This window comes from Prinia subflava, chromosome Z (assembly GCF_021018805.1).
Source record: "Prinia subflava isolate CZ2003 ecotype Zambia chromosome Z, Cam_Psub_1.2, whole genome shotgun sequence".
NCBI classification, from domain to species: domain Eukaryota; kingdom Metazoa; phylum Chordata; class Aves; order Passeriformes; family Cisticolidae; genus Prinia; species Prinia subflava.
Genome location: NC_086283.1, coordinates 57,191,956 through 57,213,590, shown reverse-complemented (window position 1 = coordinate 57,213,590; position 21,635 = coordinate 57,191,956). Strand labels below are relative to the sequence as shown.

At 42.3% G+C, this 21,635-nt stretch overlaps 1 protein-coding gene across 7 annotated transcripts in view; it reads right to left on the bottom strand.

Moving 5' to 3' along the window:
- Nucleotides 1-3,430: 3,430 nt before the first annotated feature.
- NRG1 (neuregulin 1) overlaps nt 3,431-21,635 on the bottom strand; it is a 181,823-nt gene continuing 163,618 nt past the window's right edge. For 5 of the 7 annotated variants that reach the window (XM_063421440.1, XM_063421438.1, XM_063421441.1 and 2 more), the window contains 5 exons: nt 17,823-17,925; nt 14,031-14,157; nt 13,374-13,504; nt 12,716-12,919; nt 3,431-8,788 (listed from right to left, as the gene is read on the bottom strand). In XM_063421440.1, the coding sequence (XP_063277510.1) occupies nt 8,137-8,788; nt 12,716-12,919; nt 13,374-13,504; nt 14,031-14,157; nt 17,823-17,925 (1,217 nt within the window). In that variant the 3' untranslated portion in view covers nt 3,431-8,136. Of the gene's footprint in view, nt 8,789-12,711; nt 12,920-13,373; nt 13,505-14,030; nt 14,158-17,822; nt 17,926-21,635 lie in introns of those variants that run through there. The other 2 variants (XM_063421439.1, XM_063421442.1) reach the window with 2 other exon arrangements.

Genomic DNA, 21,635 nt, shown 5'->3' with positions numbered 1-21,635 from the left:
GGTTATTTCAATGAAATGAGAGGCACATGGCCACCTTTTACCCTAGCCAGAGTTCCCTCATCTTCCACATGGCCAATCCCTCCTCATCTGTGGCCCTGTGAAAGCTCCTCTGCAATCTGTGATCCAGCCTGTCCAACTAGGAAAGAAAGAGGCATTCCCTTTCCATATCTTCACACCCGTACAGGACAAATATCACCCTCAATTTTTTCCTCTCTGAGGTGAAGAAATGTTTTCTCTTGGATGCAGGCAGATTTGCAGCTGCTGAATGGCCTTGTTATGACATTTTTTCCTTTCCTGTCACTGAACATGCACTGAACATCAGGAAATCATTACAGAAAATTGAGAGACTGTATGTGTGTGTGTACACACAGAGAATACATCCAACTAATGCAGTAATGTGCCGGGTAAGTTAAAATACCTCCCACACAATATCTGGCTTCTGAAACATGGCTCCAAATTGGCCATTACCAGAGTAATGACTTAATCAGTTGTTAACAATTGCTGTACTCCCTACCAACTGATGTGGATATAACCTTGCAAAGACTCCCTTGACACCTCCTCTGCTGCTGTCATCATATGAGCTGGCCTTATTTCAGGTGTTTTCTATGCACTACTGCCAGGGTTCTTCTCCAGTTCCTAACGCATTACATCCAGTACAGGGAACTCCTGCTATCCCCAAGGGAGGAAAACCTAAGTGGAAACTTAGCAGCTGCCATTTACGTTAGAAGTCCAGTTTCCAACTAAAGTTGGTGCTTGGATACCTTCTGGAGTTGAAACCTTGGAGAGTAAGGTCTAGCTTTCAAGGAAATTAATTCCATTCATGCTGAAGGCTTTGTCTCAGGTTTTGACAGTGGAATGCTTAGAAAGTGTAGCACTCTAAATACTCTCTGGAGTCACCATATTGTGCCCAACCCTAGTGACATGACAATCTTTCTAGGTGTGCATGGGCTTGATCTTGTTCCAACTCTTCCTTGCTGGAAGATGTGGAATTGTCTCTTAACAAGGTCTGAACCTTGTCTTCATGTGCGGAAATGGGGACATCAGGAGCATATCAATGATTTTGTGACATTTTTCCTGCCAGCCTTAGTCTGGAGACATCTGAAACAATTTTGCAATCAGTAGAAATTTTCTATTGAGAGCTACTCTGAAATGACTCTAGCAAAAGGTCATAGCATCAGGTAGAAAAGGCACTCTGGGATCAGAAATCCCTAAGGCCCTAAGGCTCCATTTTTTTTTCAAGGTAAAATGAGATTTAGCCCTGAAAGTGCCATTATCAAGGGTCCATTGTCACTAAAGAAGAGTTGTCAGGCTCATGACCTATGCACAGTCCATGTTGCTTTGCTTCTGCTTCTGCACAGGTTAATCATCACCGACCGACTAACTGCAACATCTCAAGGCATTTGAGATAACTTTCTTCCCATCAGTTGTAATTGAGACAGAGAGAATTGGGGAATGCATTCTTCAAATCATGTGCTCATAACTGGGTGGAGTTGGCATGCTAAGAGCATACCCAGCTGTGGGCTGCAGAAATGAGAAGAGTTTGCTTGATTTTCTTGTAGTGTTCCCTGACGCCATCTGCTTCCAGACCTTGTGGAGAAGTGCAGAGGCAGAAGCTTGGCAGAGAAAGCCAATAGGATAAAGACAGCATGGACTGACAAACAAATTTTGCAATGACAGACATTTGGAACACAGAAGGATATGTTCCCTAAAGCCCCCTTGTCTGTATCTAATGTGTCATGAGGTCCTTAGCCCTGTTGACTCTGAGTGGTTCTTATGGTATGTAATTGCTTCAGAAATGGTCTGCCTCCATCCCATGCATGAAAGGACAGTGGATACACCTGAGGAGGGGTCTGTCTTCTCAAAGCAGTTCATTTCAAGAGCCTGCAATGGAAGTATCATCCTTTCCTCCACTGTAGCACTGTGCCATAACGTGCTAGCTTGGGCTGGCTGTGAGGTGACAAGGCACTTCCACAGCTAAGACATTCAGTGAGGTGAATAGCCTAAGCATCCACCCTCCCAGCCACAACATCCCTCCACATGAAATAGAAAGACAGGGAAGTTGTCTGAGGGAAACTGAGATCAGACTGGACTACCAGGTCTTTACTCTCTGTGTTGAGAACCAGGTAAGAGGGAGGGTGACAGAAAACCCTTGCCAGTCATTCCTTCCTTCCTTTCTTTCTCCACTCCCTCCCTCCCCTTCCTCCCTCCTTCCCTCCTTCCCTTCGTCCCTCCCTCCCTCCCTTCCCCCCTCCATCCCTCTCTCCCTCCCTCCTTCCATTCTTCTATCCTTCCACTTCTCCATCAGTTCTCAGTTCTCATTCTGCACCAATAGGAAGGCCTGGGAGCACTAGCCTTGGGAACAAATGGATGTGAAACACATCTGAAATGTCTTTACTGCATTTCTCTCTCGTCTGCTCATGCCTAACTTTCCTCCTCTTGTTTATGCTCATTAACAGCAAATGACTTTACGTACTTATATCATGTAAGCACAGCCAGATAGGATATCTGCCCTCCTTCTGTCCAAATGTGGCAGATAGTTGGAGAAGGGTGAGAGCAGCACTAGTATACACAGTATTTCCAATTTATACAATCTCCACATGTTTTCAGTTCAGTTATTTCCCACATCTGATGTGCTTTTCATGGATTTAGTAATCCTCATTGGATTAATGCCTAAGATCTGGCCTCCACCATGAACCCATGGAAACTTTTACAATCCACAATCCCTTGCAGCAAGTAATTCTCCAGGTTCCCTACCCCTTATATAAAGAGCTACATCTTTCTGGGGATACAGTGCCCACTAGTTTTGATTAATAACTCAATTTCTTTTATTGGAAGAGGTACTGAACACTGAGTCCTTTCTTACCTTCTACAAGATAAATATGTTTCAACAGATCTTTAATATCTTCTTGCCACTATCCTTTCTTTCAGAATAATGATACTCAGCCTACCCAGTGCTCCCCAGACCTCACCAGCTCCCAACATTTATTGTTCTGGGTTGCCCTTCAAACCCTTCCCCATTATGCTATTTCTGTCCCGAGACAAAAAGAAGAAGACCACTCATTGCACTTACAACCTGCACAAATCATGAATTTATATAGTGACATGGTGGTGCCATCTAAGAGTTCCCAGTATCTGCTTTGCTTTATTGACTGTTGCTGAACAGTGAGGTGACATTTTTGTAGAGCAGCCTCCCACAGTCCCAAGACTGTGTCATTTCTGCCCCCCAACTCCTCCCCCTCCCCAAACCCCATCCATCTTAAGTAGTAATGGTCAGGGTAGAGCTAATAATTCTAACTTAAGAAACTAAAAATGCATGTAGGAGCAAGAGTGTCTGCCAGAGACCCTCATAGGGATGAGTCAGAAATCTTAAGGAACAGTGGCTCACAACAACAGAACAAGACCTTTACAACAATGTTTGGATACAGAAAGATGGTAGCTAGTGACCTGACACAGTCTGCTGAGCAGCTGGGCCAGGACCACACATAAACAATTTAATCCAGCACCTCTTTTACTGAAAATGAATAACAAAACCTTAATAAATCAATAATTACTTATTGCTGTATTTGGGGTAATAAATTCTTTAGTTTATCAGTAGCTTGTGGCTTCCATAGCATGTTCTTTGAACAGTTTGCCTTTCAGTTACATCCCCTTTCTCTCCTGAACAATAAATTAGCATTCATTTTTTAAAGGAAAAGAGGGGAAAAAGAGGATATATTACAATTTTTTCAAAGCAAAAGGAAAAATGCAACATCTTTTTGACATATATCTTAAAATAATATGAGGATAACTTTCTCTGCATGTTAGATGCCTATGCATAAATAATAAAGGACGTTATGTTATTTACAGTGTTACACAATAAACTAAGAGTGTCCCATTTAACACAATATCTATAAAGACAGTAAATAATGAAAACATCCACATATGTACAAGACATATTTACAATAGAATAGAGAATTACAAATGATGATAATTGGCCATGTTCTTTGTCTGCCTTTCTCTGCAGCATTTTTTTGTAGGTGTATTTTTGATTTTTACTAGAAATAAGTCCCAGGTGATGGTAAGTTGCCACACTGCAGGGGCCAAGAAGTGCTCAACAGGCTGCCAGGTGTGTCCTTGGAGGAGACACCAGTTTGCTATCCTGGATGCTCAGGAAACTGCTAGCAATGTGTGTGCGAGAAGCAGGGAGATGCAGCATTGTTGTTTTTGAGTACTGGAAAGAAAGAGCTTTCCTGTTTCCCTGATAAAGGCAGTGATTGATCTCTCAAACCTGGGTATGTTGGGGTGGCTCAAGAAATGAAGGGAATAACTGGGCAAAAAGGAGGGAGTAGCCTTTTCTCTGTTACATGAGAACCTCTACAGAGCTGTAATGATTTACACCCCTTAAATAGGCAGGCTGTACCAGGTTGTGCACAACATAATCTAGCTATATGCTCTTGAAAGAAGCCTTTTATCTTGGAATACATCCTGCATATAAACAGATACACAGGAAAAACTCATGGCTCCAACTAAATGGAAATAAACCAGGACAATCTTAACTCTGCCACCACTGGAATATTTCCCCCCCTCTTCAAAGTATGTTTCTTCTTGCCATGACTTTCAGCCAAAGAACTGGCAAGCATCACAGAGTGATGGCTCAAGGGTGTTGGGACTGCCTAGCTCGAAGGTCTGGGTAATGAAGCAAATATCCCCAACAGGGGAGCTGGCCTTTTCCATAGGCACTTGCTGGCTCTGCTCCATGCTGCTGCAGCCTCCAGCCCCTTGGCCAGCAGGAACTGGCTGCAGCCTGCCAGCAGCACCTGTGGCCAGGTAGACTCACTGACTTCTGGGTGTGGACCTGACTGATGTGAAGCACCCTCACGGTGTGACAAACACAATTTGAGAGGTGAGGGTCTCCAGTCCTCCTCCTGCTTCTGTGCCTGCCAAGCCAGGGCAATTCCCAAATTCACTGCTGCATGAATTGTGCCATAAGGCTGGGTTCTTCACAAAGATCTAAGGGCTTAGGCAGCCATATCCCCAATTGTATTTTCTTGTTCTTAGGTCCATGTGAAGTCTCCAGCCTAAGTTCATGCTTGCCCTATAACACACTGTGTATGTTCTGAGGGGGAGAAAGAGCAGGAACTGCACAGCAATTTGACTTTGAGGCACTGCAACAGAAGAGGTGTGACATTTTTCCCTAGACCTATACCAAATAAATCTCACATGTACAGCTCCCAAATATTGATTTGCTCCTTCATTTTGTACTGTCCCTCCACAATAACAGTGGTAGTAGTCAAATAATCTACTCAACATCACAGCATGTTCCCTTTCCATCCCAATTAATCTGTCTGGGCTATTACAGATACTTCAACAAGAGCTGGCCTTGTGGTTGATATATACTGGAAAAGTTTACAAAAGACCTGTGTTATAATCTCTATTCTGCCACTAAAATGAGTGATTTTGGGGCAAATGTCTTGTTTCTCTGCCATCCTTTTTTTGTCTCATCTGTCCTGCAAGGTCTTTGCAGTGTCAGAGGCCTTCCTGAAAGGACAGATATTCAAGTGTCCACTGAAACTCAACAGTGCAAATCCTTTGGAAACTCATGGTCTTCATTAGGAAATCCCACCTGGCCCCCTGTACTACTGAGTTTCAGAGTTACTGGAGAGGTGGATATTCTGCTGCCTGGGATTGCAGAAAAATAGGCATGACTAAAGGGATGAAAATGAGAGTATGGTATCTAGAATTTGTAGAGCTTTTGTTTCAGTCTGCAAAGGCAAAGCGTGTTCAAGTACATGCCAGCCAGGGAAAAAAGGCAAAGGGGACTTAAGTCCAGACAGTATGTATTTTGCCATCTCCCATAGATTTCTCAAATAAGCAGTGCCATTTCAGCCACCACATAGCCCAAAGCTGTGCTAGTTTCCTAGCCTTTTAGTTCTACCACTAACATCCTAGTGGACAACTTTGTTTCCTATACTAAGTTTCTTTTTCTTTTTGTTCTTTTTCTGCTGAATTGGTGTTCAGCAGAAGTCAGGTAGACTCACCTGTGTTCTTACTAATGGTTACTTAATGGTTACTTAAACAGTGAGGAATCACTGATTTTTGTCACCCTGGCAAAGAGCTTCTTTTGCTGTACTTTGGTTCCAGGTCTCAAATCAATAGGACACCTTGTTCAGCAAAGCTTTTAGGCACATGCATAACGTTTTGCATGTGCTGGATATGCCAATGAGAGTCTAGCACATGCTGAAGGTAACTTTTGCTGGGATTAGCATAAGCATATGCTTGAACAATTTACTGAGTTGGGACTTTTGTTCCTCAGGCTTGCATCTCACAATTTTTTCTTGATGTATTTCTCTTTATTTAACTAGGACCAGAATGTGGCCCAAAGGATGAGTGTAGTTTGGCTGAAATTCTTTTTCTCTTGACAGGGCTCTTATTTAGAGCTCAGTAATACCTGCAAAACATATGTTCTCATTTTCAGAATCCCCAGAGTCTAGGAAAAACGTTTGTTTTCCACATCAATCCTGAGTCAATGCTGTGCCAACTGAACACACAACAAAAAATCAGAAGTATAGAAGAGGCAGAGTGACCCTGACTAAATTGATAGGAATTCAGTGCAAAAGAGGCCATTTGCTTCTGTCTGCATGGATGCATCTGCTCCAGCACTGACAGCATCCTTGTTCATTACTAGTCACTGACTTCAAGACTGTCACTGGCCATATAAACACTGGTATCAAATAATCACACATGGGTTACTAGGGCTGTAACCCACACGGTGTGCTTGCCTTCATAAATGGGCTCTGCATCAGCCTTGCCTCTCTCAGCCCAAGAAAAGGAGTCGATAAAGGTGAGTGGAAATAAAGTCCATACATCTGCTTTGTCCTTCCTATGTGCCTACACTTTTTAACCATTCAGCAAATCAAGTTCTTGCCTGAAAGGCCTTTCTATGTCCAAGAGTAAGCCTTATTCCAACAGCATCTCTAACAAGGTATTGGTAGAAGCTTGTCAGGGTTCCTTCTGAGGAAGAGAAAAAGGGGAAGAACATTAAGAAGAAACAAAAGAATAAATCATGTATTAGAAATCAACATTAAGAAATAGAGGTGAAAACTGATTGCACTTTTATTAGTGGCATGTGTTTTCCAGCTAGATCTCTTCCTTGCTTGATTACAGATATCTATTATATTTGCCCCATTAACATAAAATAATATAAATGTTTTCTTTTTTTTCTTCTTTTTTTTTTTGTTTTCTCCTTTTTTTTTTCTTTTTTTGTTTAAATAGAGTATTGGGTTCAAAGCCTCAGCTAACTTAAACCCATTTCCTAAGGGATAACTAGAACAATTAATATCTGGAAAATAATGAAATGGCAGCTCCTAGTGATTACAAGCTGACCTCTGATTAATAATATATTTGGTTTAAAATCACAGTATTACTTTCTTTCTATAAGTAATATTATTTAATGCAGATTGGCTTTTTTTTTGTTTGTACGTTTTTTGTTATCCTGCTGTAATTAATAGTAGCATGCTGTTGGATCTACTATTATCCCAGTGCTCAAAGAAGCAAACCTTTTGGCTGGCAGAGAGCAGACAAAACTCATCTCATACACGAAAGCAAATAAAAGTTCTCATATAAGAATTTTTTTTTTTTACATTTTTATCTTTTTTTTTTTTTTAATTTTTTTTTTTCTTTCTGACTCTGTGTGTATATGTGTGTTTTCCTGGTGGAGTAGGATGGGGGTGCCATTACAGGGCTTTCTGATTTGGAGACTCTACAGCAAGCGACCAGAGGGACTTCTGCAATTCTTGCAAATCATACATCCAGTTCATTAAAATGCAGTGCACAAAAAAGCTAGGACAACTGAGGGCTAAAAGGTTTCGCAAAATACTATGGGACAGCCATCATTGTAACTGTACAAAACTTGCTCTCAAATTAACATAACATAAAGGCACCATTGATATCTTTCCCCATTTTTGAAATACTGTAAAAAATTGCTACATATGGCACATAACACATTTGTACATAGTATATTTAATTTATAAAAGTTTCTTTTCCTCTCCTGTTTTCTATCAGCGGAATTGCTAAAATAAAATAAATTGTTTAATTTAAAGGTGGAATACTTCATTATATAAAATAAAGTTTTACATGTGAATCTATGTGTTTTATGTTTTATACAGCAATAGGGTCTTGGTTAGCTATCACACTGGACAACCTTGCTTGTAACTCCTCTGGGGTGGAGAAGCGGTTTGCCGGGTTAGTCCTGGTTTCAGCCAGCCGGAAGGCGGCGGCTGGCTCCAGACTGGTTGCCCCGGGGTTCGGTATGCTCAGAAACGGTGTATCCTCGCCTATTCTCTCGTCTTCGGTTTCGGTCTCAGAGCTGCTGCTCTCGGAGCTTGTGTCAGAGTCCACTTCCACCCTGCTGGAAATGTGGCCGTTGGGCTTTGTTCTTTTGACCCTCCGGCTGTTGGTGAGTTTCTTTGGAGGCTCCTGTGCTGGTTCGTACTCCTGTGTGGTCTCGTACTCCTCGTCCTCCACAATCCGCAGAGGGCTTGGTGGCAGGCTGTTGCTCTCATGGGTGGCGTTGTGGTGAAAGGAGTTGAATTGCTGAAGGTGGTGGTCATACTTCTCGTGCAGCTGCAGGGGAGTCACCAGGAGCAGCGGTCGCTCCTCTTCTATGAAGGGACTCACCGCCACGGAAGGGATGGAGACGGTCAAGCTGGAAGCTGGTGGTGACATTGTGGAGGGGCGGGACTTGGGAGAAGTCGGAGTGTGAAAATCAACGGGTGACATGCGAGCTGGTGTGGTCATAGCTGAGACATACCTGAAGGAAAGAGATGGGAAAAGGTTGCGAGCACAGGAGGAGTGGTGACCTGTGAACACAGCAGCTCATGTGGACTGGGAGAGAAATGGCAGGGATCCCTTAGGATGCCCAGCATCCTCACACAGGGCTACTAAGGAACCTTTCCTGTTCCTATTAATCCTATAAACTACTCACTTCTGGGACTCTGGGCAAAAACATTTGAAAGCAGGAGGAGCGCAGCAAAACTCCCAGATCCCAGCCATGGAGATGCTGTAAATTTTTTGCCAGAATAACTTTTTGGAATGAATCCAGAAACCGGATTCAGAGACAGACAGGCTGCCAGAAACAAAATGCATTTGCAAGTATTTTCTCAAAAGGAAAACAGCTGCTGCACTTCTGGAAGGATCTGATCAGAATCTGGGGTACATGCAAACAGACAGGGGGAAAGAAAGGAAGGGAACTGAAGGACAGTCCTCTTGGGGCTTCATCCTCTTCTGGCAACTAAACTCAGGCTAAGGAGGAAAGTAATATTTGGATAAAATCTAGAGCCAGATTCTGCTAATTTTAATCTCCAAGAGTAGTCAAAGAAGCATTTGTAGCACCATCCCAGGAGTTTTGTGCTGCTCCACTCCACTAGCACCCTGGCTGGTAATCTATATGCAAAGAAGCACAGAGTATCATTTGTCCTCATATGGGAACAAATGCTGAAAGACAGGATTGTCTGGCCTAGTGCCCATTATTTCTCTGCAAAATTTGTCCCTGTTCCTGTGGGAAGGGTAGTGGTCAGAAGCGATTTCTGAAAATGAAGCTCAGGTGCCATTACAGGGTTTGTCCCAAAGAAACAGAACAAAAAATGTGGAGCTCTCAGCTAGTTTTAATCAGTAGACATGCTATGAGGTAATGTGGATTCATGCCAGGTGAGGATCTGCCTAAAACCATTTGATCAAAAGCACAGTGGCCAGCATGATGCTTTACATAATCTGGATTTGCTTTTATTCTTATCCTAAATTCACCTGCCTGAATTTCATCTGTGTCTAAAGTTAAAATAATTTTAAGCTCCATCACAGGCCCATTGAGAAAAGCTGTATGTTTATGATTGATGTAGTTATTTAGTTTTCCGTTACTCGTTTATTTATCTGAGCCTGAAATTACTAAAATAAACCTAAATCCAGCTTTCTCACTTGATCTATGACTCAGTTGCACATATTACACTTGATAAAAATGGAGTTACAGGAAAAAAGAGAGAAAGGGACAGATTTTGGACAGACATGCAGTAGCATAAATTTATTTCAGTAGAGGCGCATTGATTGCACATTGATTTACATGAACTGAGGAGTGAGAGAATGGAAAAAAAACAAACCTAGAGTTATGCATGGGAATTAATCAAGCTGTTTGAGCAAAGGGCAATGAATAGGTCTGTGCATTGGATGAATTAAATAATTTTTTTGCCTTCCATGAGTGAGCTTTTAATCCCTTTGACATTTTTAATAGGCATTGTCTGAAAAACTGAAGAGTTTCTGCTTTCTCAGCTGATACACTGTTGCATATACATCTTTATGACACACTGGATTTTGGCTGGACTGGTTCTGTTAACACACTGAGTTGGCTAAATGTGTTTAATGTACTGTGCAGGCTTCCAACAGTGTCAAGTTACTCATACTGGAATGTTGTGCATTCACACATTTCTGGTCTATTCCCCCACACCCTAACAGGGCACTGCTAACTAGCTGCTGTCTACAATCTGAGGCTCAGGAGCTGAACTCGTGCAGCTCTAGCCCATCCTGACAGGAAGGTTAAAAGGTGATTGATTTATCCAGCTTCATGGCCAACTGTGCTGGCTCAGTGAAAGGGGATCACAGCGTACCCATGGCCATCCAGCACACATTAACTAGTTATATGCTGCCAGCTTCATCATGTAGCCCAGCCTTTTGTACAGAGACAGTGTTTTTTGACCTTCTCTCCTGTAAGACAGCTAAGGACAGCCAAGATAAAACTGCTTGTGCCCTCTGTGTACACAGGTGGCAGGACATGGGATCCAGCAATTCCAGTAAAAGAAGCCCTTGTAGTGTCTCTTCAATTTAATTTGAAAATTGAGGGAGTACAGCCTTGGTCTACCAATTCACAGTACAGCAACATTTGATGGCTTCAGGAAGTAATTTATCAGCTTCTACATTCCTTTACATTTCTGAGTAATTTTTAGTTCCAAATAACTCTCACTTTCTCCCTTGTATACACAAAAGCCAACTCAGGAACAACTGACCATGTATTTTCTACTTGCTAAAAATAGATGAAGCTTGCAATTAATGCCCAGGGAACTATCATCTCCCACATTCCAAATTTGTGATTGCTTCAGGCACAGGCTAGGCTGTCACTGTCTGATGAATTATCACAGAAAAGTTGCTGCTTTTGACCTGCAGTACAACCTCCAAGAGACACAATAATTGATGAAATGCCTTCTTTCTTCTCATAGAAACAAAAAGGAATATGCTCTTCTCCCTCTCCTGCTCCCCTCCCAACCTCCCAAGTAAATCTAAACAGTTCATATTAGAATTAGGTGTCCCATGCAATGCAGGCAGACAGCAGGAATGGTCTTCACTTCTCGCATGCAGATGCCCAAATATACTAAACTGTAATACTCACCATTGGCAGGCGTGTGGGTGTGCATCCTGCTTGGTTCCCAGGCAGGAGACAACATGGTATTTACTGTTACAGGTCCTGATCCAGCAAAGCACTTAAACACATGCTGAGCTCTACCCATGTGAGTAATCTTGCTGATTTCCGTGGGCCTACTTGCACGATTGAAAGATAATCTTGTCAAAGTGCTCTGCTGGATTGGAGCCATGGCTGTTTATGTCATGTGAGCCACGTATTTTCAAATTAAATTCCATGGTAAATAGCACATAATTTTTAATGAGAGGGCTAGTTTATTATCCTTAGTGGTACTACACTCAGGGTCCTTCCTTCAGTGGGCCCTCTTCCTTTTCTTAGCACTTGTTTGTACGGCAGAGCAAGTACCACAGAAATAGTGTTTGCTGTACTGGCACATTCATTTTTCTGAAAACCACAGTTTGTCTTCTACACAACTCAGTCTCCTTGCCGATTGCCTGTTTGCATTTTTGGCATAATCGACACTCCACAAGGCCAAATCCCTTGTGACTTCAAAGTGCTCAGAGAACTGGTCCATAACCTTTTGTTTTCCTTTTCTTCTGCCTATGATTCCTGGGAGAAAAAGTCCTTTAAAATGTCTTGTTTCTTCTCAGTCTTTCGCTATTATGGGGCCATCTTGAAGTAAAATGCTAGCTTAAACCTGAAAAGGATTTTTTCAGTAATTTTTTTTTTGCAACTGATATACTTCTAGGCATACCTTAGGAACCGATGAAGCAGTCTTTTCAGAGAAAAAAATTACCTGATTGGAAAACTCTGGACAGCTTTGTTCATAATTGTTCCTGATTTAAAAATGACCTGAGTCCTTCTAGCTTGCACTTTGTGTTCCTCGCTTTTATTTAATAAAGGGTTAAGTGCAGTTTTTAAAGAGTTTAGAAGCTGGAATATTCCAGAAAGTAGCTGGTGGCATAACTTCTATACTGCTTAGAAGTCTTAAGTGCCCTCCTCTTGTGGATTAATACATTGCTTTCTCCCTGCAAAATCTCTGTTTTCTCACTTGCATCTTCTAAGAAATTGCTAATTAGGCAAAGTTTTGTTTACAATGGAAATTTCTGACTAATTACTCCAATGGAGCTTTTCCAAGTGTGAACCTCTAGCTAATACGACTAAAACCAGAGGCAAGAAAGGAAGAAGTGCTTTCGGTGGACTTTACTACTAAGCTCTCCACCTTTATGAATAAGGAGATGTTTGCCCTACGTGAACAGCTGCACTGTTGCATTTTCTCCAAGCTTTGGGAAAACAGCAGCTCTTGCCGCCTGAGAGCAGTGAGGTGGTGTGTCCTACCTTTCACTGTGAGGAGAGTCTCGGTAGGAGTCGGGGGTCTCTCTGGCATGCCGGAGGAAGCTGTTGCCCTCCCGTGGCCCGCCGATACCGTTGAGCCGGCCCCGCGGCCCTGCCGGGCTGGCGTGCCTGCTGTTCTCCATGGAGGAGCTGACGAGCACCGAGTGGCTTTCAGAGAGGATGCTTTCAGTGTGGCCATTACTCCAGCTGGAGGGCAGCAACCAGGAAAAGAGAAAGGGGGAGTGTGAGAGTGGGCTTTGGTGGCAAAAGTGTAAGAGCAGTTCAGCTAGGGAAAGGAGGGGCTCTGTTGCCACTCAGGAATTGCATGAATCCACAGGCATCGAGGTGATTTTGCATGTATGGATAAAAGGAGAGGGAAGGAGGGCTTTTCAGTCATCACAAGTGTCACCGATTCAGCAATTTGCATATACTAAAATTCACTGTGACAGTATTGGAATGCCATTCAGGTAATAAAGGTCTTTGTAAATTCCTGGGAAGATAATTAGTTAGGTGATATGACATCAAATATTGTTAGTCTTAAAATGAAAACGCTATGAAGGGAGTATATACCTTCCCTGGTTTGTTGTTTTACACAGCTCTTTGGTTTTGCAAAGCAACAGATCAGATATTACAGCTGCTACTTGCCTTCCCCCTCCAGTACCTGTGGCTAGATGTCTGGGTGACTGTCACGGAGTGATGTGTTGTTGAGGTGTAATGACTTGTAGAAAACGAGGTCTCTGTTTCTCGCTCAATGACATGCTCACTGGAGATTACATTTTTCGAAATGTACTGCTGAAAAAACCCAGACAAACCTCAGGTTTACAAACTGTAATTCACAGCACATTTGTAGACACAATTCCCAATCCCTCCTTCCCAAATTTCAGCCTTTCACATGTGCCAAAGCACAAATTTTGTGACTTGAATACATGCAGAAACCATACTGACACACTTGAGCACATTCATGTACACCTCTGTACATCCCATCCCAAAATAGCCCATCTAGACTCAAAATATAAGACACATAACGAAAGCAGCAAAGGTCTGCATAACAATCAAGGTATAAAAATGTATTTAACAAGAGAATGAGAAGTCCCAATAGACAGATGTGTGGAAAAGCAACCTCTCACTACCATCAGATACACCAAAAATACTGTTTTCTGATGAAGACGGCAGCAGTTTGCGATAGCAATTTTTCCCATGTGGAGAAAGCCAAGAGAAATCAGTCACCAGCCTGCGGCAGGTAGATGTTTAAAAGCTGTGGGGTGAGCTTTCCTGTGGCACTGTCAGCCTAGGCTGAAGCCCGTGCAGTGACACCTACGTTCACGAGCTGGACGTTATCTGGCGGCGGGTTGGGGTGGTGCGGCCCGTTGGCCAAGTTCATCACGTTGTTCCTTTCCGAGCGCAGGCTCTGCCGAAGGCGGTCGTGCAACTTTTTCCTCTGCTTCCTGTACACAAAACACGGGAACAATTTTAATCGACAAAAGGAAAGCAGCTGCCCCTTTTCAGCATATTGGTGTTGGTGATAATAAAGTAACATCTTTTTTTTTTTTTTTTTTGCCAGAATTTTCTCCACTGCTGCTAGAGCTCAGAGTAACTCTGAAAACCACAGGTCTAATTGCAGCTGGAGCTGTGGGGAACTGCGGAGGGGGAGGGATATTTGGGATCCCTTCCAGGAGTCAGCAGGACACAGGGGGGACAGGACTAAGTGAGAGGAAAAGGAAAGCCATTTCTAAGCAATGCTCTGTCTCAGGAGGAGCTCTTCTCTGCACTCAGAAGGGAGGGGGGAGAGATTTTAACCAGACACCTTGACACCCTCACAAGGGCCAATACAAAGTTTCTGACAGCCCATTGAGTTATGCCTCTTCGTTCACTACAGGGAGCTGAGGTGTCTGTGCCTCAGGGCTTGCTTGCAGACACTGGAACATGGTCTTTGTGATGTGGCAGTTACACATTTTTTGGTGGGATTCATCCCCTGCCTCAACAGTGTACTTCAAATCCATAAATGTGTTTAAGAGCAATGCAGAGGAAGCCTCAGAAATCCAAAGTGAGAGTATATGGGATAGGCCTGAGCCTGCAGACCTCCTGGCAGCTCTGGAAGGTTTTTTTTCAGCAACACCAGATTTACTCTGAAGCCTAACAATTACCAGGTGGATGCCATGGCTGCTAATGCATTTAGTAGAACTGTCCATGTACTAACAACATGATCTCTGACTGACTTTGATGCTTCTACTCTTTCCTGTCCTTAGCTGCTGTTTTCCGAGTTGCTAACAACACATAAGTCCTACGAGGAGTGGCTGTGGGAGCTGGGGTTGTTCAGCCTGGAGAAAAGGAGGCTCAGGGTGACCTTATCACTCTCTACAACTGCCTGAAAGGAGGTTGTAGTCAGGTGGAGGTCTGCCTCTCCTACCAGGCAAGTAGCAACAGGACAAGAAGAAATAGCCTCAAGCTGTGCCAGGAGAGGTTCAGGTTGGACATCAGGAGGAATTTCTTCACGTAAAGGGTTATTAAACATTGGAACAGACTGCTCAGAGGGGTAGTGGAGTCACCCTCCCTGGGGGTGTTCAAGAAATGACTGGTCACAACACTCAGTGCCATGGTCTAGTTGAAAAGGTGGTGGTCAGCCAAAGTTTGGACACAATCTCAAAGGTCTTTTCCAACATAAATGATTCTGTGATTCTGTAATCCTTCCAGCTCTCCTCAGAAGAACTTTTCAGAAGATAATTACAAGGTGTCAGCAGCAAAATTTACAGCATAGTAAAACATGGCTATGCAGAACACACTAATTAAAACACCAAAATAAATAACCAGAGAAAGGGCTATTCAATTTCAGACTTAATTTATAAATATTACCCCATTTTCTTTCACTACACGGGAGAACTTCCACTATACTGTCACAGAATCCAGGGCAGTGAAGGGAGGATGCAGGCTCCAACACACGCTGGAATGCGCATGACTTTGGCTGTGGCAAAAGCTAAAATACATACTAAGCTGTATGTAGAAGTGCAGATAGTGATGGCAGGATAAGACAGTGTAAGAGATAACTATTTTCAATTCTGTTTGGAACTCAAGGAGGTTATTCCAAGCTTTACAAGAAAGGAGGAGTGAGGGCATATGTTGAAGCTTGATAGTCATGAAAGCTTAAAGACAATGAAACATGACTTAACACACAGCATTTTACATATTTTCTCTGTGTGTATGTGCCTGGATAGTGGAAAATGCTTAATTTATATCACATCACATGAATGGCAGATACATCTGTCTCGGAAATGCTCCTGTCTCAGAAGGTTACTATCTGTGGTTCATGTGGACTTTATGCTTTGAGGATAACCAGGCACCATCTTAGGACATGTAAGCAGTTAAGGTGTATAGGGAGCACAGTGCCAGGAGACATTTCAGCTACCCAAAGACCTGCTGGGCAGAGAAGCAAGCACTCAAGCATGGTTTTAACTTGATTTCACAGCTCCCCTTCATGAGGCGCTGGAGACCTTAGGAGCTGAGAACAATCTGAATTCCTTAACACGGTAAAGAAAGTGAGTTCTAGAAGGAGTTTGAGTTTGTCATACACAGGACTGAAATCCCGGCACATGTAACTCGGGAATCTGTCCTTAGAAAACTGCATTGCTTCAGTGACCAGTGTACTTGGATTTGCATGCTTTTATCTGTGCTGTTTGTCCTGTAGTAAAAAGACACTAACTAAAAAATTACTCCACAAAACTGAGATGAAAGAATAATGGGAAAGCTAGCGTGTGCTTAGGAAGTTTTTATCTTCATATAAATGATTTGCAAATAAAGCGCCTCTGAATTAAGACTCAGTGTCTGAAGATAATGCCTTGGCAATTTATCAGCAGTATTTCTTGCAAGGAGACCAACAAAACCTAAGCTATTACATTAGTTGTTCTCCTAACACCATTCCAAGATTTCTCCTGGTTTCTGAGTTTTCCCCCATTTAGGGAAAAGAGCACGTGCAAATCACCTCACAGATACCAGTCTGGCATCACTGCTGCATTTGGAGGGCCATGTCCTGGCATGTCATTCTCATCAACTGTTTTTGAAAACCTTTAACTTTTTGTTTACAGTGATTGCTGATGTCTGAGGCAAAAAAAAAAAACAAAACAAAAACAACAACAAACCAACACCATCCAGACCCCTGGTGGATTCTGTGGGCTCTTTATAAATAAAACCATACTTCAGGATTACAACTAAATGTTTGTTGAAATACATGGGGATGTGACTTCTAAAAACAGTAATTGATTTTTTATTACTGTTTCAGTTGTTCCCCACTGACCACTGGCACAAGGTTGTGGGTAGGAGCAGTTGTGTGTATGTGTCTGGACTCCCACTGAGAGGGACAAATTATCTCTCTCCTCCCCCACTTGGAACACATCCATTATTGGTGGGGCTTACAACAAAAACCAACAGCCCAGCTGCTAATCAGGCCTTGAAACAGTAAATCAGGTTTATACAAACGTGGGATATTTATGGTAAGGGTTTTCTGTGTTTTGGTGAGGAGATTTATAAGGGCAGTCAGAAGTTTTGGCAGCAGAAATTCTGCTGATGTTCAGTGTAATTTATGGTCCAGAGTGCCTCATGCATGTTTGAGAGTCACCCCCAGTAATTTAGAGACTCACAGAATGCATTTAAATGCCTACTTTTGCATTGAGAGCACTTTTGTGTTCAATTTTTTGGCCTTTCGTGTATAGCAACTTTTAGCGCCATTAATTGTGTCTCATGTACCAACAAATTAGGCTTATACATAAAATTTACTGCTGGAAAGACACATGATTCCAGTATTGGGAGTTTGTTTCTTTTCAACTGAGAAAACCAGCTGAAATGGGTGATAGAAAAGAAAGCAAACAAAAAAAGGACAAAAATCTGCAAATTACATTTGAAGACTGAGAAATCTTTCGGATACCTGTCTTAATTTTGCACTGCTGATGGACATGGAGACCCACATTCATCTGGCTTGGACCAGAGCACCCTGGTCACAAGTTTGTCTCTTAAGCTCACCTCTAGGGAAACCCAGATGCAACCTTATGCCCAGAGAAGTTAGAGTCAACTGGGAAGGCCCTGACAAACAACCACAGGTATGAAATAGAAGAGAAAAGTTTACTTGGTTTTGCAGTAGGCCACCACACACATGATGCCAACTACTAGAAGAGCAATGCAAATGCCAGTTATGGTCAGCACCCGTTTCTGGTACAGTTCCTCAGCTTCTAGAAAGGGACAAAAACAGAGAAAGTCACAACATGGAGGATGGCTCGGCAAGGAGCACACAATCAACAGCTGTCATGCTACAAACCACTACAGAGATTCACACAGCCACACCGAGACACAGCCACCACACAACAGGCAGACTCATTATTGACTGCAAGGAGAACAGGACTACACCACAATACTGGGTGATGAGAACAATTAACACAATACTGGGGATGAGAACAATTACAGAGTTACAGTCAAAAGTCACTTTTTTTTTTTTAAAGCCAACAAGAATAATATCTAAGGAACAACTTCACAGTTGACAAAAACAGCATTTGCTGGAAATAAAAATGTAGTGTGGTAAGGCAATAACACGAATTTGCAAATGCTTTGGAAGTTTTGCAAAGACAGCTGGAATGAAAGCCATTTTTACAGGTCTTATGAGAAATTTATTTTCTTATTATTGTTTTTGGATTGTTTTCATATCCAATATCCCTCTGGTCCCATGTCAATTTATATCTCAGCTGTCTTTACAGGAGAAATTTCAAAAAACTCTTCTACATTTGAGGCATGAGCTTGGCTTGTAATTATATCACCAACGGAAATGAAGACAGGTTTTGAGCTCTGGTTATAAAATTCAGGCTCTTTCTCCAGTGCTCCTCCTAAAACACAGGAATATCAACAACCAGCAGTGCCTTGTGTGAGAGAAATGCAGAGTTTCAACTTGTATCCCTTTGTGACCAACAAAGGAACTCCATCTAGGGTGGCAGCTTGCTCAGTGATGACAACTTGTTACCGATATCATTCATCGGAGATATTTCACTTTTTTAAAGGTGTTACTAGCACTGCTAATGTTTGGGCTGGAGCTACTGATGCTTTCCAGCCTTGCTCATGCTTGGCAGAGAGCATTGCTGAGCGCTCTGCTGGGGAAATGTTACGTAAGAAGCTCTGAAACAGAGGCACATTCTGTGTTGACGCTTTACAGATGTGGATTTGTGTTCCTCCTGTTAGGACAAAAATCGGTGTCTAGCTTTACTTAAGTCTTATTTTTGATTAAGCAGACAGACCAATAGTGATCTGCAATATCGACCACAGTCAGAATACCAGCAGGCAATTAAAAACAAATGAATGAATTAGAGCTGCACAGCTTTGCACTACCTTTGGGACAATTGCCAGCATTATTCCTGCTGGAAGAGACTTGCATCTGGCTGGTACAGAGGTGCACGATGCTCTCTCACATGTGCCATATGTCTCTGTCCAAATGATGTGCTGTCATAAATGACACACCAGTTCAGGGGAAAATACTCCTCACTGAACAGGGGAAGACTTCCCTCCACCGAGTTTCCTGAGCTTGTCTAGTTTTGTTTTAAAGTTGCTGTAGGCAAGTAGCAAATACCCCATGCAATAAACCAAAAAGCAAAAATAAATCTTAATTTCTCTGATACAATGCACCACACCATGGAACGAGTTTGTCTTACAAGCCAAACCCACTGTAAATCAAACACCAGCAAACAAGTCATGAGCACCGTCAGACAAAATTAATAGCAGTAACTATTAACAAAGATGGGGGAAGGGGAGAGAAGAAGTGAGTGTGGTAAAACTAGGATGTTGCAAAAATGTATTAAAGAAAAATAAATAATTCCAAAAACAGAAAGTCAAAAAAGAGAAGGAAGAAAGGGCTGAAACACCAACCAGACCAAACCATGAAAAAGAAAAAGAGGAAGGTGAAATATAAGGGAAGACAGGAAAAAAGGGTAGAGAAGTCAACTACAGGCCTGGCACAGCATGCTTGGAACTGGAAACAAATAGAAGAAATGCTTGGGGACAAACAAAAAGGTTGAAGCAGAGTGTGAAGGGATTTCTCATACAGCATAACTCCTCACCTAGGCTAGTTAGTGGCACTGGATTCCCTTCCCTTTTTTGCCCCTTCTGAAAGCGTTTAGTAGTTAGCCATGGAAATGGTGTATTACGAGGATGTCACAGGAAACAGGAGAATTGTGCTAAGCAATTTAGGGGCTAATTTGAAATGCTTTGAATTATTATTATTTTTTTATTGTCATGCTGTCAGCTGTTAGCTTATGAAAGCAAAATGAATATCAATATACATATCAACTTTTTTTTTTTTTTTTTTAAAAAAGGAACACACAAGGGAGATGAAGTAGACGATTAACAGTGGACACTCTGCTCAGTTTTTACACTGAAGGAAAAATTTCACTGACTCCAGGAGGTTTGCTGCAGGCAGAGGCTGTTGCAAATGAGCTGGGCAGCTGGCTGGCAACGGCCTGACTGAGTTTGCCCGTGGGCTGAGGCTTGTTGCTTGCGTGTGGGACTTGCTCACTCACTGCAGGGGATGGGGGATGCAGAGTGGGGAGCAGGGCTGTGGGTGCAGCCCTGAGCAATACTCCAAGCACTAACAAGTCTGCTAGGACTATAGGTCTTGATGGGCATGGGAAATGAAATCCCTGGATCTGCTTTCACAGCCTTAGTCCCCTCCTCTGCCCTTTGAAACAAGGCCCTAAGGACAATGCAGCTTGACACAGTGTGCATTGCCATGCCCTTCCTCAAACTCTTGGGGCAAGGTCTGCCTAGGAAAGCACATGCATCTGGCACGTCATGCCCAGCAAACCAGCAAGCTCTTGTGTAAACCTGGCTGTGCTCCTGGCTGACAGGGGACAGCCAGGGCCAAATGGAGGATGCCCTGGTGTTCTGCAGGGGCCAATGTGGGTGACAGGGGATGCTGGCAGCTGGGACAGGACGGGGATCCTGGTTAAGACTCTGCAGATGGCATGGTACCTCAAAGACAAGCCTTGGACTCTCTGCTCAAGGCCAAGAAGAGTTTTGCAGAGAACTGCTGTGGAGCACTTGCAGTTATACTACATCTTGCCCCAAAACTGCTTTATGTCTCTGACCAGTGTTACCATTTATGGAGTCAGTTTATGACACCCAGCTACATAACACATGCTGATAAACCTATCTTGAAAAAAAATTATAGCAGCCTTGTAGAAAAGTCTGTAAAAATTGTATGTGCAGTGAGAATGTAGGAAAGATGTTAGCCTGTTAAGTACTAAAAATAATTTCAATAATCTTTTTTACCCTACAGAATGTTAGGAAAATCAAATCAGTCTAAGACTTAAGTCAAGGTATTACATAGGCAGCCTTTCAAATATGCATATTATGCAATTAATTTCACATCACTCTAATCTATGCGTAACTGGTGATATATGGGGTCTTAAATTTGCTTGGTTTTAATGTTTTTTCTTCTTACTGATCTCTGGGGATTTTTTAAAGAATTTAATTCCAACAGGTTGTTCTGCTGATGTAATTTCATACATAAAGCAAAATTTGCATGTCAGTTTTTTAAAGGATTTTAATTTAATTCCTCATATGTTAATGTAGCCATATAACTTCCACTAAAATCTAATACATATGAGTGGGAATTAATGCTAATTTTGGATAAAAATAAAAAAAAAAAAAAGCTGGGTTGTGAGTGATTTTTTAAATTTGGGCTTGTAATGGGTTTTCCACAGTTCACAGCTTAAGCTAATGAAATTCTGTTGGGGGCATTTTTAATAAGAACATGAACTACAATTGCCTCACCATTTGGGTTTTTGTTTGTTTGTTTGTTTGCCTTTTTTTTTTTAATTTACCAATAATTATAGGAGATTCTAAGCTAAAACTGACCTGAATTTCAAGTTAGCCTATTCCAGAAATGCATTATTTGTACCCC